Here is a 16542-nt window from a genome sequence, read left to right as displayed (position 1 = left end):
TTCAGTGAGTAAAAGGAATATAAAGGTCTTATTTGTGAACATGCGATTGGCAGCTTTGCTTCCTTGACGTCCCCGAGGCAGAGTGTCTTTAGAGCCGTGACAGGCTTCAACAGAAACCCCTTTGTTTCCTCTATAGGACTTTTTTTCCGTGCACATGGCTTCCAATTTCCTTGGTTCAAACAGGGTGAGTGTTCTCATGTTGTAACGCTAACTCGGATGCTGTGTTGCTTTCTAGGGGCTTTCGTGGCCAAAAGCGCGTCAATTACGAGCCGCAGTCCCAAACCCTGCGTGACGGGCGGGGAGGTCATGTCCAAAATATATACGAATAATATCGAGGTCTCTTCGGGATCGCCCGCAGGCACAGACCTATGAATAGCAACCGTGCCGTTTGAAAGCGGAACAATTATGCCAGGGCCCGGGCCGGACGAATCCATTCCTGCAGACTTTTAAAAAATGCTTCCGGCCAGTGCACGCTCCCCTGAAAGCTACACTGCCTATCTGGGGTGTAGCCTCCATCGTCTGATCGGGAAAACTGTATGCCTTGAGATAGCTTTCTCTGTCTCTCTCTCTCTCTCTCTCTCTCTCTCTCGCTCTACATTATTTCTTCCTCTCTTTTACCTCGACCAGTAAGATACTCCAATTATTACCGAGGAGCCCCCCCCCCCCCCCCCCCCCCACCTACCCCTGCACACCTCCCTCCCTTTTCGCATCATACTACACGTGATCATAACCAGCTGCTGGTGAGTGAGAGAGAAAGGGAGAGAGGGAGAGAGAGAGAGGGAGAGAGGGAGAGAGGGAGCGAGTGAGTGAGAGAAATAGAGGGAGGGAAAGAGAGAGAGAGAAAGAGACCAACTCGCTGTGCCTCTGAACACGCACAGTGAACGGGAGGACCGCTCGGTGCGCGCAGGAGAGCCGCTCGCTTCACCCGTGGATTCTATTACACATCTGCCACCAGACCCCGTGTCCTCGGGATACTCCGGCTGCATCCTCTCACTTTTACACTTCTATCACCTCCTTCCTTTTTCTTTCTTTATTTCTTTCTTTCTCATCGTTTCTTCCTTCTTCATCCCCTCCCTCGCTCCCCTAAGCATCCCTCCTCTCCTCCTCGCCAAGTCCTCCTCGCCTGCCTGGATAACTTTTTTAATTTTTCTGGTAATTTTTTTAATTTTGTGTTGCACCCTCCTCCTCCATCGCTCACCCACACCCTCGCCAGTCTCACCCCGGTCAGGTCCTGCTCTAGTTGCGGCAGCCCGCCCGCCTGCCTGCCCTGCCTTGGATCGGGCGGAACCCGCATTCGGTCGGTCTCTTGTCGGGGGCACTGCTACATGGGGCGCGCGGTGTCGCCGCACGGAAAATGGTCTGCTGTCGGTGTCTAGGCGCCCCGCTGAACCTGTCGGGATTGGAGTTGCTGGTGTCGGTGCTCGTCCGCCTCTCTCCCCCTCCTCGCCCCCCGTGCCGCTGCCGGGGCCAGTGAGACATGGGTCTGTCCGTGGCGGCGCAGGCACCGTCCGCGGAGCCCCGGCGGCCGCGCCAGTGGAGCGGCGCGGCGGGAGGCTGGCTCCGGATCACGCTCATCTCGTTCCTCGCCACTTTACCTGTGGAGCAGCTGCGCGCCTTCCCGTCCTCCCTCAGCGACTGCCAGACGCCGACCGGCTGGAACTGCTCCGGTGAGGGTGCACGCATTCAGGGGGCAGAGTTGCACCAGCACTCCCCTTGCTGTAGTTGTTGTTGTTGTTGTGGTTGTTTGTTGTGCTTTTTATGTCCGTGCGCATGCAGCGACCGAGCCCGGCTGCAGAGCTGCTGCTGTGGAAGCATTTCTCTGGGTGCAGTTACAAAACGCTGCAAAGCTCCATGATAAGAGGATGCAGAGTTATGGTTGGGGGGGTGGGAAGATGCTTGATGCGGGGAGACGTCAGGATAAACTCCCGGGGAAGAAGATCCATCAAAACTAAGTGGAAGCTTCGACATTAGTGTCATTTTAAACACATGTATGAGGGGGGGGGGGGGGGGGGGGGGTCGACTGTTAACGCAATGTGCAAAACCAACACTGTCCATTTTTAAAGGCTACAGCCAGAAATACTGAACTTTCATAGATCTGATCAACTCTCTTTGTCTATTTAATTTGTGTGATCGCTTGGATTAATTCCCCCAAAATTCTGCAACCGAGTAACCAGGCTCCGGTGGTGTCGTTACCGTGAAGTGTGACCGCACATCGCGGTGAAGTTGTTCCTCCTCCGCGGGGAGAGAGGAGCGGACGCGGGGCTGCAGGAGCCTCGCAGCTCCTCGCCTCCTTCCCCTTCTCTGTAAATCAGCCGACTGACCGCGCCGCCATATATATTCCCCCTGCCGCCCCGTATCCGAGTCTGAAGCCTTAAAATAGCTCCCGAGCCGAGTCCACACACTCACACGAGCATTGAAATTGCAGCTCGTTGCAGCCACACGTCGAACGCCCACAGAGAGTCCTCAGTTCCCCAGGCAGAGACAGAGCAGGCCCACCAGCAGGCTGCACGCGGATATCACAATCAAGAAGAACTAAAAGAGAAAAGGGACACTGCTTTCATCTTCATCATGCAAAGATACATTACAGTGACATGCATGGGGCAGGAGAATACAAATAAATGAACAGTTCACCTTCCACCAACACAAAACCTCCCTGTCACAAAACAGGGATCTCATCAAAGTTTTCTAAATGGATTTGTTGGCTACCGAAAACAGCTTGATTCATGTTTAGATTCAAATCATCTGCATGAGATGACATGTATCGCTTTTTAATTACTCTGATCCAAAACAGTTTGAATTCCTCATTATTCAAACACGTGTTTCTCACTAGTTCTCGATTGTTTTTATAAAAGTGGAGCTTCAGTTGCCGTCCAGGTTCTGATTTGTTGTCGAGACAGTTTTTGGCCTCAGAGTCTTTCTTCCAGGAATCCACAGCAAACATCAATAGTGGTGATTAATGAGCTTATCTGTTGGAACATGTTAGGTTTCTGTGATTCTCCCTGGTATTTGGACCTTCTGACCTCCATACCACACTGTAGGCTGGGTTTCTGCTGCTGCTGCTGATGGTGGCGATGATTGGTTTGTAATGATCGATAACGGTATACATGCCCCGTCCAAATAACACATTTGCCTACCTCCCCACTTCCTGACACACTCTGGCGTGCATTTCAGCGAAGGCTTTTATCCAACACGCCTTGAGGAAGCTTAAGTGCATGCACTGAGCATCACACACAAACACTCACACACACTGACACACACACACACATGCACGCAAACGCATGCACCCGGCACCATTTAAATATAATTGAAGACAACTGAAAAAGATAAGCCCCCTTCAAGAGTAACACTCATAATAACAATAATAATAATACAACTGACAGTAATTCTATTTATTCACCTGTTCCTCATATCATGCACTTTAACAACAGCGGCCTTGAGTGACAGGTGGGTGATGAGTTCAGTGTCATGACAATCGGGTACCAGTTTCAGCTTTGAACGAGCGCTGAATGAGATTCTGTTTGCTGGAATAAAAAACAGATGGACAAAAGACTTGGTGCGACAAAGATTGCCATTCTGTTTGCCTGACATCTGTTGACGGCCGTGAAAGAGCTGCCACTGAGGGCTCCACTGTTGGAGATAAGTAATTATAATTAATGCGAAGGGCCAAAGATGCATGAGGCTGGATTTTTGAAAAAGAGAACAATCATTCTCACTATTTGAGGTGTTTTGCTGCATAAATTATATTTAGCTGGTACATGTGGCTGCACTGCAAAGATAGCCCAAGTGTCAAGGTTAAACCTCCCAAGATTAAATGATGATCAAAATGTTATCCACACTGGATATTGACTACATTTCCTTTATATTGATTGGTAATCCCTGAATGTAAACGTGTTTCAAGAAGGCTTGGACCGGTTTCTGTTTGGAGTTTGATTTTTTTTTCCGTGTCTGTTTTCTCTGCCTACTCCAGCTTTCTCCCAAAGTCCTAAGGCATGTGTCAGCTTCTCTAAATTACCCGTAGGTGTGAGTGGTTGTCTCTGTCTGGTCCCGGGTCCTGTCCACAGTGTACCCTGCCTCTAAACCCACTGTCAGCTGGGCTCTAGTCTCCTCCTGCAACCCTCAAAGCATAAGCAGCACAGGGCCTAACTAATGCATGTATGTATACGCTGCTTAGTCTGAACCACCAAACTATGTCCCTTTCAGAATGAGACCTGACCCTATGGCAGTTTCAGCTACATGCTGGAAGTACACATATATTATACTTCATACTTTTTACTATTTGACAAGTTTAAAGGTGCTATATGTAAGTTTTCTCTGTGGCCGAATCTGGGTTTCTGTGGTTAGTAGAGCACATGAGGTTATAATTCACCCTGTGAGCACTGCTACCTCTTCAGGACAGACTGCTAGTTAGCATGCTAACTATGATAGAGGAAAAGAAGTGCGTTAGGATCTAAACAATAACTAAAGCTAGACTGGAACGTAGACAGATGTTTACGCCAACATCAGATTTAAAGCAAAACGTTTAAAATAATGCCTTTAAACCCAGGTTAAGGGTTTTTCGGTCAACTGGGGGCATTTGAAAGATTACCACCTCCTGATGTAAATATTTTTGTATCGGTTTTATCCAGGTAGAGCACAAAGTTGTGTCTTTTTTTCCGCTGCATCAGGAAACAGTGCTGACGAAAGCAGTGAAAGTCAACCAGAACAGGAGGGTACGGCCCATAAAACCAAAGTAATGAGCTCAAAGAGGCTGGAGACTCAGTTGAGGGGAACTGCAGAGTCTGTGATTACTCTCTGTTGGTTTATCACTTAGAGTGACCACTTTCACATCGTCATTTCCAATCATTATATAAAGATATTGATTAATGCAGGCATAAGGGTTGTTTTTTTTTGAGCCAACAAGCTCACACTTAAAAATGCATGTAGTATTATTTTCCCAAGGCCGGTGTTTCCCGCAGTACATCAGAATCAGAATCAGAATCAGAATGTATTTATTGCCAAGTAGATTTACACCTACGAGGAATTTGCTCTGGTCATTGGTGCATACAATGAACATAGAACATAAAAACATACAAACACAATACATACAACACACATAAGAAAAGCAATAAAAAGAAACAATACATATTTACTCACTATTTACTTCTTATTTACTCCCTTTTTCTAATATTTATACAAAGTAACATTTATTTAGACATAAACATATCTAAATAAAATATATATAATAGATGTAAAAAGTGAAATGCAAGACAGTGAACAGTGTCAGATTGCAATATACAATGTAATGCAGTATAATACAATATGATATAATGTGTTAATTTCTGTATGTGAGCATCTTTAAAAAAAAAAAATTAAATGACCACGATCCAGTCCAGGTATTCAACAGTTATCGTGATTACCACAGTGAGATTTGGTCTGTTATCCTGCCCTGACTTTAATCTGTGTATTTTCTGCTAACAGTCAGCTCATGTCATTTTGACATTGTTTTTATCCAAAAGAGAAAAACAAGTCGATGCACAGAATGTTAATGTTCGTCTTCTTCCCGATTCCTCCTTAAGTATCGGTATCACAACTTCCCCAAAGATCCTAGTATTTGAGTAGGTGGAATGGATATCTACCCAGAGTTTATTTACCCTGTTGTATACATTCCATTTCATCTGAGGGAATTAGTTTGAGGAGGCAACAATCCCCTCTTCCCTGAATCCCCTGCGATAGTTAACTCTGAAAAGCCCAATGCGATGCTTTGATAGTGGAAGTGACAGGGATAAGCACAGAATATGCAAAGCCCCCCTGTAAATCCCATCAAGCATAGAGAATTACCAGTAGTCTTGGGAGAATTGTCCACAGGCTTTTCGCCAACAGAAAGGTCAAAAGTACTTCTCTTGTATTCAGGTTCCACAGAAAGCCGAAATAGAAAAGTATCAGACATAAGATAGAGGCTGTATTGGCAAAGTCCAAGGACATTAAAAAATACCAATTGATGTTGCTTTATTTTCTGTGTGTGCCGAGAGTTATTGTGCCTTTTAATAAGCATCATGGGGGATTAGCTATAACTACTTCCATGACAAACAATTAAAGACCTGTTGCAAAGGTAAAGAAAAAAAGGGCCCCCAGCATGAGGGAGGTCAAGAAAGGATGTCTCACCACTGTGGTTGTTCAGCCTTCATTATTAATTTAGCCTGCTTAATTATTGATCAGCACAATGCTTAAAACAGGAGGGGGGGCGGGGGGTGGGTAAGGACTCTTTGTTCTTCTTAGCGATGTGAAATTCCAGGTAGGTAGGAGGAGATGCATTTGGCTGACATGCTCTCTCTTTTAGACAAGTAAGTGCTTCGCTTGCCCTCTGAATCGTTAGCATATAAACATTACCTTTTCAATATTTGATGTTTGCCAGCTTGTTTTCGTCAATTATTCAGTTTACTGTAATTTCCTCCTGGAACGGCGGGGCATGAGCAGGAAGTGTAAGTTTCCCTGGCCTCTGACACAGTGCAACAGAATCTGTATCAATGAGCACACATTGGCATTTTGCACGGCACACCAGAGGGACAAGCCATTATAATACGTGTGCTTATAGTTGGATGGAGAATACTCAGAGACGGAGCAAAATTAACATCAGACCTTGTGATAAAACCTTATTTACCAGGAAGTGAAACAGGGCTAGCTTTGTGTCCCGTGCTAGATCTGAAACATCTCAGTTATCTCTCTCTCGCCCTCTTTTTATCTTTTACCCTCACCCCCCTCTCACTTTCCTTTGTGTTACACACTTTCGTAGTGTGGACACACGGGAAGCCGATCTCTTTAGATCTCCCGCTGGTTTCACGGTTTCCTGATGTGTGATAGCAAAATGTGTGAGGTGAAACGTCATTTTGTTGTGTATCTTTAGCTAGAGACGTAGCTAACAAATCACGTAACTTTAACTGACACGTTCGGTATCTATGTCTATAAAAGAAACAACGTGTCCCCACTTGCTCCCATCATCCAGAAAGGAATCCATAATATCCCAGATGCAAAGGCTGCCATCTTGTGCTGACAACGTCATTTTGAGTCTACGACGTAGTCATCAGGGGAATAGAGCCGTTGAATGGATATGTCTTATTGCTTTGGCTTCACTTTCTGGGAAGAAGAAGGACTTTTGTCTTTATTTAACCTGTTAGGTAGCTTCATCTAAAATACTACACAGCTTTAGCCATCAATCTACGGTTAACATTTTAGCTGCCTCCAGCTAAATTAGCTAACAACTTTGGTATCATTAGTTAACGCTGGACCTGCCTTGTTAACCACTTCATCATTACACTACGATTCAAATGTCTTATTTCCACCCATTATTAATATCTCTTGAACACAGGTTTGAGATGCCCCAATATAAATACTCAGATATTTTGAATATCCAGTTTCAACATTATTTTAGACCTAATAATAAATATGGGTGTCAATCTAAGGGGTTTTCTTTAAGGCTCTTGAGTTTGAGTCGGGGTTGATTGAACAGTTGTGATATTGCTCCAGTATCTCACATGATTTAACAAATATTCCTCAACCTTATTTTGGACTTCTTTTATGATACTTTACTTCCAAAACTTGTTCAAAAGGCCTAGTTCCAAAATGCTGATCTCTTGGTAGTCTGCTTTGACATGATTCAAAGTGTTGGAGTTTGTTGTTCAAAGTGCTCAATAGAAATGGAAACCAATTTGCAACGTTTACTTTTCTGAATTGAATTTTTCTTTTGCAACAGACATATTCTGTCGTTTTGTATCTTTTTTCGTCAGACGGGCACTTTGTAGATGTCAGAGCGGATTTTTCAGCTCTGAAATCGATCCCATGTTGGAGATGGAACAAAAACAGTAAACGCTTTATTTTGTTCACTGGTGAGATGTGGACGTTATAGCCAGAAAACTCTAGTTGTGTGCAGAGCTTTCAGGTTTGTGGTCGTTATCTGCTCAACAGGGAAACTGTCTATTGTATTAACGTTGAAGCCAAATAAGTTATAGAATAATAGAATAGACATTTGAAAATCAACTTTTAAACACAACTTTTTAGCTGTTGCTTTTACAGACCAGATCTCACTTTCATCTATTTTACCTGAAAATAAACACATTTTGGGAATCTAAAAAGATTTTTTAGTACAATTGTTTTAAATAAATATTAATGCTGATGTCTTTCAAATGGATGTAGAATTCAAAACAGCTTCCATTCAAAAGAATCTGAATAGGGATCGTACCAATGGATAACACTCTTAATGTCTAAAGATGTACAATCCCCAAGGATAGAATACTTATTTGTATTTATCGATTTGATTGTGTGTCATGAATTACTTCGAACATTTTTCAGCATATTGTACCAAGGCCAATAACTGACAATACAACGAATCACCTCTCAGGTTGAACCACTATACTGTAAATCTATATTTGTACAGAGGCTTGATATCTTCAGCAAAAGCTCATGTGTTACTTACATCCTTGTAAACACTTTGCAGAAACATCTATTTGTTTGATGTGAGTATAAACAAAGTGCACTTTTTCTTTTTATCTACAATTCTTATAGCACTGTAGTCCATAAGACAATAAGGATGACTCCATCGGAAAATAAATTCCTCTCAGGCATTATTTTAAGGTGCGCTCTTGTTGACTGCCGATGTCCAAGCTTCACATCTGTTTCTTGGTGAAGACGACAGTTTGATGGCACGAGGGGAAGCCACATTCTCTCTGTTCTCTTTTATTTAAAAACACAATTTCTTTTTAAACCATATGTTTGTTTTCCACAGCCTGCTGCCCTGGAAAGATGGTAAAAAAAAAAGCTACGGTATCACACCATCAAATTAGTAGCTTGAAATTATTTCATAAAAAGAATAGAGAAACCTTTTTACACAGAGTACCAGCTGGTCGGACAATTGTCTAATAATTTCCAATCATGCGTATACACCTTCCCAGTAGTGTGATTGTTATCGTAGTAATGTCTCTCTGCAGTGACCTACCATCATGCCAGTGGCCTGGGTGACAATGGCTTTTCGTGGCCGTCCCAATTGCCTTCCATGTTCCTCTTTGGGTCGAGGGCCTTGTTTCATCCGAGCACTCCAGGCCACGAGACCTCTTGTGTCACTGTTCTTGGCTCGATTGCACTTTACCGTCACTCAGGACCTCGGCAAATAGCAGGTTGGCTTTTTAACATGGGCTTCTCTTCCAGGGGGGTATTTATCTCCTGAGAGGCTGTTGCATACCAAGGAGGGCTGTTAGAAGTGGAGAGGGGCGCGGGTTATTACAGTGAAGTTGCAGAAGGATGGGAGTCTCAGTGTCAGATTATAATAATACGCATCTGTGAACAGAAAATAGCATTGTAGGCTCTCAGGCCCGTGATGTGGACGGTAGAGTGCAAAGTGCAGGACGCTGCATTATGTCTGAGTCTGGTGATTAAACTCTTCTCATAAAGAGTACACACTGGGAAAAGTGACCTCTTTTATGAGCCTCATTTAGAGTTTCATTTCACTTTTTATTTGAGTACAGCACTTGTGAGGTTTTTGTCTCACTGGCACCTTTAACACTCCCAGAGATTAAAAATATAACAGTGGCTTACAAAAGTACTGGAGGTGATTATTATTCAAACAGTAAAACTTTGAATTTATTCCTCAGTTGCTGTTGTGTGACGGGTAGTGCTTGATGACTGTTATTTGAATTTGTTATTTGTTATTTGACATTGAAACCTTCACCAAGTGTGAATGGAACAGAGGGCGTCATGCTGGGGTGGAGACACACTGAAGAGGAAGAGTGTAACAAGACATGCTGGTGAAGTTTCCTTGAGTCACGTCTCACCTGCTCCTGGTGAGCTGTTAGCAAGCTGAACCTGGACTTTGTGTTCCCTGCAGAGGACGGCTCGCTACCAGAGAATATCCCTATGACATCAGTCAGGAGATTCCTATTCATACTGGAGCTACTTATATAAAATAATGTTTATTATACCATAGACTCACGTCTCCACTTCCTCCCACTCCCCAATAAAATAAACAGAACAATATCCGGGATAGGAAAACTGCCGTTTTGGTTATTTGAAGGAGAGGAGTGATCGGTGGATGGAGTCGCTGGTTGTGAGGTCCCGCCAATAAAAGCACTAGACCAATTGCAAGTCCATCTCAGCTGTCAATCACGACATCTCACCCCACTTCTGTAGAATCAAATAACGACATATTTTACGCTTTGTGATGAGAACAACCTAAAAAGGACAGAAACCATCTGTGAGAAAAAATGTATTTGACGCATTGGTTTGATTTGATAGTTTGGTCCATGTCCCATCCACTAACATGCAGGAGGTGGTATTTATGACTCGTACTGCAGCCAGCGCCCAGGCTGTGTTTTTGGGGAGCTGTCATATCATCTGTCTTTGTATTCAGTGTCTGGTTTGTCTCTCCACTGGACGGACGGATACAGTTTTATAGGTTCATAGTTAGAAAACTTGCCCCCAGGAAAAGGACACACATAAAATATAACATCAATCGACTTTCATGCTCACATGATCCACGTCACATATGGGTGAAAATGCACGTATAGCTTTCTCAATAACACAATTTTATCACAAGGCCAAAAAGCATGAAATGGGACAAAACAAAGCCCCCCCCCCTTTTGATCTTCATCCTCAGTTTGAACTAACTAGTATTTAATTAAATGTTTAAAACCTCAAAGCTGCTGTAAAAGCCGGATTCAAGGAAAACATCAGCTCAAGTTTCCAGTATTTGCACTAATCAAGGTCACATTCATGCCTTTAATATAATGTGTTGACCATCTATACCCAGTCATCTGATCGGGTGAAGCACAGAGTTGTGGACTTAGTGCTTCAACTTCACGCTAAGGATGAAACAAATCACACTGCGTTAACTTGTCTCGTGATTGTAATTGCACAATGACCTCATTAAGATGGCTTTTTGTTACTGAATTGACAAAATAGCATGAATGTGTGTTTTATTCCATATCGTCACGCCCACAGGGACGAGCTCAATTTTAGACATTTAGCCCCGAGAGATTTGCTTTGATTCTTAAAATTGCAACAGCTTTATTGTTATTATCAACAATGGCGTAACATAACTGGAGATCCTATTATCTAAATGCAGAAAGTCCCCGCAGCTGTATAAAATTGTCCCATGACACAAGCATGACCTGCAATTTTGCTTTGCATATGTGAGGACTTATAACTGTATTAAGCCGATATAAGTGTTGGTATATCAGTAGGGCTTTACAGCCTTTTAGAGCTCATGGGACAGATTTTATAGTCACATGGTGATGCTTGACTTTTAATGCTAAGCTCTCCAGAATATAAACCAAAGGAGAATCATAAAAAGTCTTCCATTGGGATGACACACAAATGACATCTTTCATTTTGAGAGCAGGACTTAATGACACGTTCAGATTTCTGAATGCTTTCACTCAAAACCCTTCGCTTGCACTCAAATATACCTTGCATGTGGTCCAGCTTGAGTTCTGCTCCTTCTACTCATGCTGCTTCTGCGAATGCTGTTTCAGATCTTTTTTTGATTCATGCGCACAGAAGCATTATGAGCACGAGGAGAGCAGTGGAATCTGGTGGGCGGGAAATTAGTCCAAGCAACAAAACATGAATGCGAGTGGACAGTAGCGAATGCAGAGTTTTGAGTGAGATCATTAAATCTGAATGTGAAATCAATAAGTCTTGCTCTTAAACTGAAAGACTACACTCTTGAATAAGATAGGAAAAAAGAAAACACACACACATATATACATATATGGTCGGGTCACTTCATGTTAGTTATTCATTATACAAATCACAACAGTGTGTGTTTCATTTTTTTCATTTGATTTCCCGTTGTGCTGCTTCTCATGAAACAGGTTAACTGGGCCGATATCCTCAGTGTCTTATCACAATGAGTTGGAGCTGTGAGTTGAATTCACACAGCAGACGTCACCATTCCTGCTTTCACCTTGACAGGAGTGAGATTAAACCCTATGAATAAACAGGGGCCACGAGGATGAATCCCAGTACTTGAACAAGGAACATGTCCCGGTGTGTGTCAGCTGGAATGTGGTTAAATTTAGACTCATGTACTTTGAAATGCAAAAAGCCTACAAGCACAAGTTTTTTTTTTATGTGTGTAAACAATCAGGTCTGATAGACTAATGGCCCTGAGCTGAGTCTACAGTCTCGGGGGCCCATGTGACTCTGTGATTTGATTCAGAATGCCTTGTTGGAGTCATTTGAGATCCCTAACGCAGCCTGAATCGGATCAAGTCCCAGGTTTGATTCTCCAGGACGACGCCCCGGGAGTCGACCTCGTTCTACGCAGACGACTGTTAAAAAAAGAACGACCTGAGTCAAACGTGTGTTCGGAGAAGCGTGGTGAATACAGATGAATACAGATGCTTCCACGCAGCGCACTAAAAGACGGCATGACCTCTGCGGTCAGCAGGTGTCAGGTCTATTGAGCACATATGGGATATTTTGGTCAGACATATTAGACAGCGGCCCCCCCACCATCATCAACAAAACACCAATCTCTTGTTCCTCTCTCCGGGAGAGACAGAGACTAGTGCTTTTAAAAAATGCATTTCATCATCGTGCTGGGCTCTTTGTCTTTTTAAAGCGTCCCAGTGTGTGATCAGAGAGCGCGTCGGGCTGTGGCAGCTGTGACTAATGGCAGAATCTCATTATGAAAGACCCTGATTGGAGCGCAGGTTGGAAATTTGCTTTAAGGCTTAACAGAGAAAACCTTGAGTCACTGTTGTTGTTTTTTGTTTTTGTTCTCTTCGGGGCCTCGGTCCTGCAGGTTTCGATGACCGGGACACGGACCTGTTCCTGTGCGACACCAACACGTGCAAGTTCGACGGCGAGTGTCTACGAATCGGGAACATGGTGACGTGCATTTGTGATTTCAAGGTAAGACTCGTGCTTTTTTAATATTTCTTCTTATTGCTTCGACTATTCCCCGAGCTGGGATGTGTCATAGAATGGTAACTGCACCTTGGTTCTTTTTATAGCCTTTTCTATTCAAAGCACAGAACACAAGAGAAGTGTAAGAAATGACTTAACTGCCTTTATTTGCTCTAATAACACATCTAGTCATTAGCATGTCTTATCTTTCTTCTTCCTTTGGTTTATTGGCGGGAGGCAACCGACGTCAAGGTGCATTACCGCCACTAAGTGAGTGTTACATCAAAGCTCATTTGATTAACTGACTAAAAATCGGAGCCACTGAAGAAAGGCTGGATTCTGATTGGCTCGTGGGTGCAGATGAACACTGATTGTATCAACAACAGAGAAGAGGCATGAAAAACAAGGAATCTTAGATATGCATCTGAGGGACTTGGACATTGGACCAAACTCTGTGATGTGGGCTTCTGGTTTCTCAAAAAGCCATACTTTTTTTGTGTTATGTTTAGATATCAAGTTGGATTCACAGAGATTAAAAGTGCTCTTGAAAATGAAAAGTAACATAAAGAAACACATAGTCTCTCTTTGCACATATGGATGAACAAATCGGGTTGAAACGTGAAGACCTGTATGATCAACCTGAAGTCCATTGTCCTGATTGGACTAGATGATCCCTCTAGGGAGGTGGAGGTGAAGCAGGAGTTTACAGCTCCGTGCCCTCGACCTCCGTCTGAAACCGATGAGGCTGAAAGGCTCGGTAATGGCATAAATCGTGGATATTATGTCGTTCTTGATTATGACTCACACTTAACGTTTACGGCCAGGCCCCGTAATAAAAGAAAAGAAAAAAGCGGCTGAGTATTGATTCGTGTATAACGTTTACGAGCTTTGCTGACTAATACGCTATATGCAGAGCCCCGGAGATAAACTGGAGCGAGCAGGTGTTCTCATCCGTCGCTTTTATCAGCGCGTCATCAGCGCAGGCAGCAGGACGCGGGCTGACACTCCATTGGTCCCCAGCTTTTATCTCAATTTCCCTCTTCCCTGGGAGCAAACATTAACCGAGGCGCACGGATAAATGACATTACTGCTCCATTCCTCTCTCAGGAGATCTCTCACTGATACCGGCGAGGGCTGTGTTCTAAGTAAAGAGCAAGTCATAGCACAATTTCTGACTTAATACCACAGGTCTGAGGTCAGCGCTGGTATACATCCTGTGCTTGTTGTGGTTAGAGGTTACCCGATGTTAGCGTCTTTATTTCATCAGTCGACATAAACATGACCTTCCCCGCCCCGCGACTGTTACAGGGCTCTAAATAATCAGTCACTCCCAATCAGTGTCAGATCCATGGGTCCAGGACTCCCTCCAGTTGGCAGTCCGTCCACAGGCCTGCCAGCAGAGACATGAAAGTTGCATGAGCTCGGCTTCGTTTCCCTTGTTCCGACAGAACCCACGGTTGTATGTGCACACACACACACACACTGTCACACACTGAAGAAAAAACCCCAAGGAAGAGACAGGCAAGGGGGGGCCCTGTGAGGAGGAAGTGAGTTTGATGTGGTGGAATCAATGGACACTATTCATTGCCAAGATGCATTAGATCCGCCTCACACTGACTCGTGGAAGAGCCAAGACTGTCCCTCGCTAACGGGAGTCAAACCGCCGCTAGAGCAACATGTTCCGTTTCTCATATGAAGGGAAACGCGTGGCTTTATTTGTCCACTAGCATCACGCCCCTTGACTAATCACATAACATTTCTTCGTAATCCATTTCACAGTTGCTGCTGGGTGAAGCTATTGTTGCCGGTTTGGGTTTTGTTAATGTCAGGTCACAGGGCTGATCCCGAAGGGGTAGTCCATTCTAAAAATATGTGCGCTCACGGCGCTGTGAAACACTTAAACGGAAACTGCTCACCAAAGGGTAAATGGCAGATTTTATTGCTTTCTGTAATGGTGCTTTGTAATGTATTGTGAATGTTGGGAGTCACTGGTGGAAGTATTTCTCTAAACTGTACATCAGGCTCAGATTTTACTTGTTTTTCTTTTCAAAATGTCAAACTTAATTTTTTTGGTGACCACTTTTACATTAATTTTGAAGGAAGTTACACAATAATTACGTACATATAAAAGAATTCTAACCAAGTACACATTTACCAAGTGTCTACCCCTCTATGTCAGCGGTTGTAAAGTGTCAGAGGAAATATGAATCTACAGTCACAGTGTGTTACTGAGCTAAAACCAACCTAATATTGTTTCTTCAATGAGCTTCTAAGAACGATTTAAATAGTTAATATCCGACATTGTTATAGAATCGCTTGTTTATTCCTAAAGAAACACAAACTTCAAAATCCCAGGGCTTGATATTGCTACCAATAGTTTCTACTTCAGCAAATGACCGTGGGCTGAAGTGTTTTTAGTAGTTTGTCCTCGTGGTTTGATAATTTGCTTCAGGAATTTCCACAGTGAAGAAACTATGTTATTGAATTGTGAGTGCTGCTCTTGGTTATATTGCAACAGGTCAAGCAGTTCCTTCAGCCGTTAGAGAGGATAATAAAAAGAATAATAACAATAATCATGTTATTATAGCATACTAAACAAATTATTGTATGAAATGTATGAACATATCTTAGAATCTTGGATTATTTGAGTAATTGAATTACTTTAGTCGTAGTTTAAATGACTAACAGTGAAAAAAAAACTAAATGCAGAAATGAACATTACAAGTTTGGAGGAAAATGAACACAAACACAACGAGAGCCTCTGATGAAATGCGTGCTGGCTGATCTTCTGAAAGTTCAACTGGGAGAAAAACATGATCTCTCTGCACAGTAACTCTTTTTGAAAGCTTCCAGTCACGGAGGGCGGAGGAGCCGCAGAGCACCGTGTGAAGCCGTGGGTTAGAACCCAGCTCGTTTGTTTACGAGTTCGACATCACATCGCAGAGCGTGCTGAGAGAGCGCCCGGCGTTGAGGGAGATTCCTGCAGGAGATGTTTGCAGATGAATTGGAGGCAGATGTTAACACAGCAGATGCAAGTGATGTGACGGGTCATTTGTGCCAGGATCACTTCCATCTCAGTGCGGTCGGCTGCGGGCCTGAGTCGGATCTAGCCCACATGTCAATAAAAGAAGTACAAGAAAGTTCATAACGCCTGAGTTGGGTCTGGTCTGTTGTCAGGACGTGGAGATATGATGCTGTCAGAGAGCCTGTGGCCTCATGGGATATCCTCAGGTTTGAATACAGAATGATGCCTTCTTTGTTTTTTATGTTTTCCAGAATAAACAACCACTTGTAGTTAATTGTGTTTCTGACATTTCAGGTCCCTCGCTGGCTCATTATGACTCATCACTGTCAGGTTCCTCAGCCTTTGCTGTCTATTGTTAATAACAAGTACACTACAGGGACAAAAGTACTGGGACACACCTCTTAATCATCAAATTCAGGTGTTTCATTCAGTCCCATTGTCAGTGGTTAGACTTCCAGTGAAGGGGAAACTTAATGCATCAGGTGTCCAAGACATTTGGGACATTTCTATTCTTCCAGATTTGGGGAAGTCCCTTTTCTGTCCCAGCACGACTCTTCCCCAGTACACAAAGCAACAAGGACCTTAATGGTGTGGGTTTGGTGAGTCTGGTGTGGAGCACAGAGCCCTGGCCTCAAACCCAT

The 16542-nt window shown here is 43.5% G+C and overlaps 1 protein-coding gene across 1 annotated transcript in view; it reads left to right on the top strand.

The window, feature by feature from the left end:
* Positions 1-858: 858 nt before the first annotated feature.
* The window catches only part of tmeff2a (transmembrane protein with EGF-like and two follistatin-like domains 2a), a 96850-nt gene continuing 81166 nt past the window's right edge, over positions 859-16542 (top strand). The window contains exons 1-2 of the mRNA XM_062403447.1: positions 859-1667; positions 12773-12882. Of these exons, the coding sequence (XP_062259431.1) occupies positions 1478-1667; positions 12773-12882 (300 nt within the window). The 5' untranslated portion in view covers positions 859-1477. The remainder of the gene's footprint in view (positions 1668-12772; positions 12883-16542) is intronic.

This window comes from Platichthys flesus, chromosome 13 (assembly GCF_949316205.1).
Source record: "Platichthys flesus chromosome 13, fPlaFle2.1, whole genome shotgun sequence".
Classification (NCBI taxonomy): domain Eukaryota; kingdom Metazoa; phylum Chordata; class Actinopteri; order Pleuronectiformes; family Pleuronectidae; genus Platichthys; species Platichthys flesus.
The sequence above is the reverse complement of the archived record's forward strand: the minus strand, read 5'-3'. Positions and strand labels throughout refer to the sequence as shown.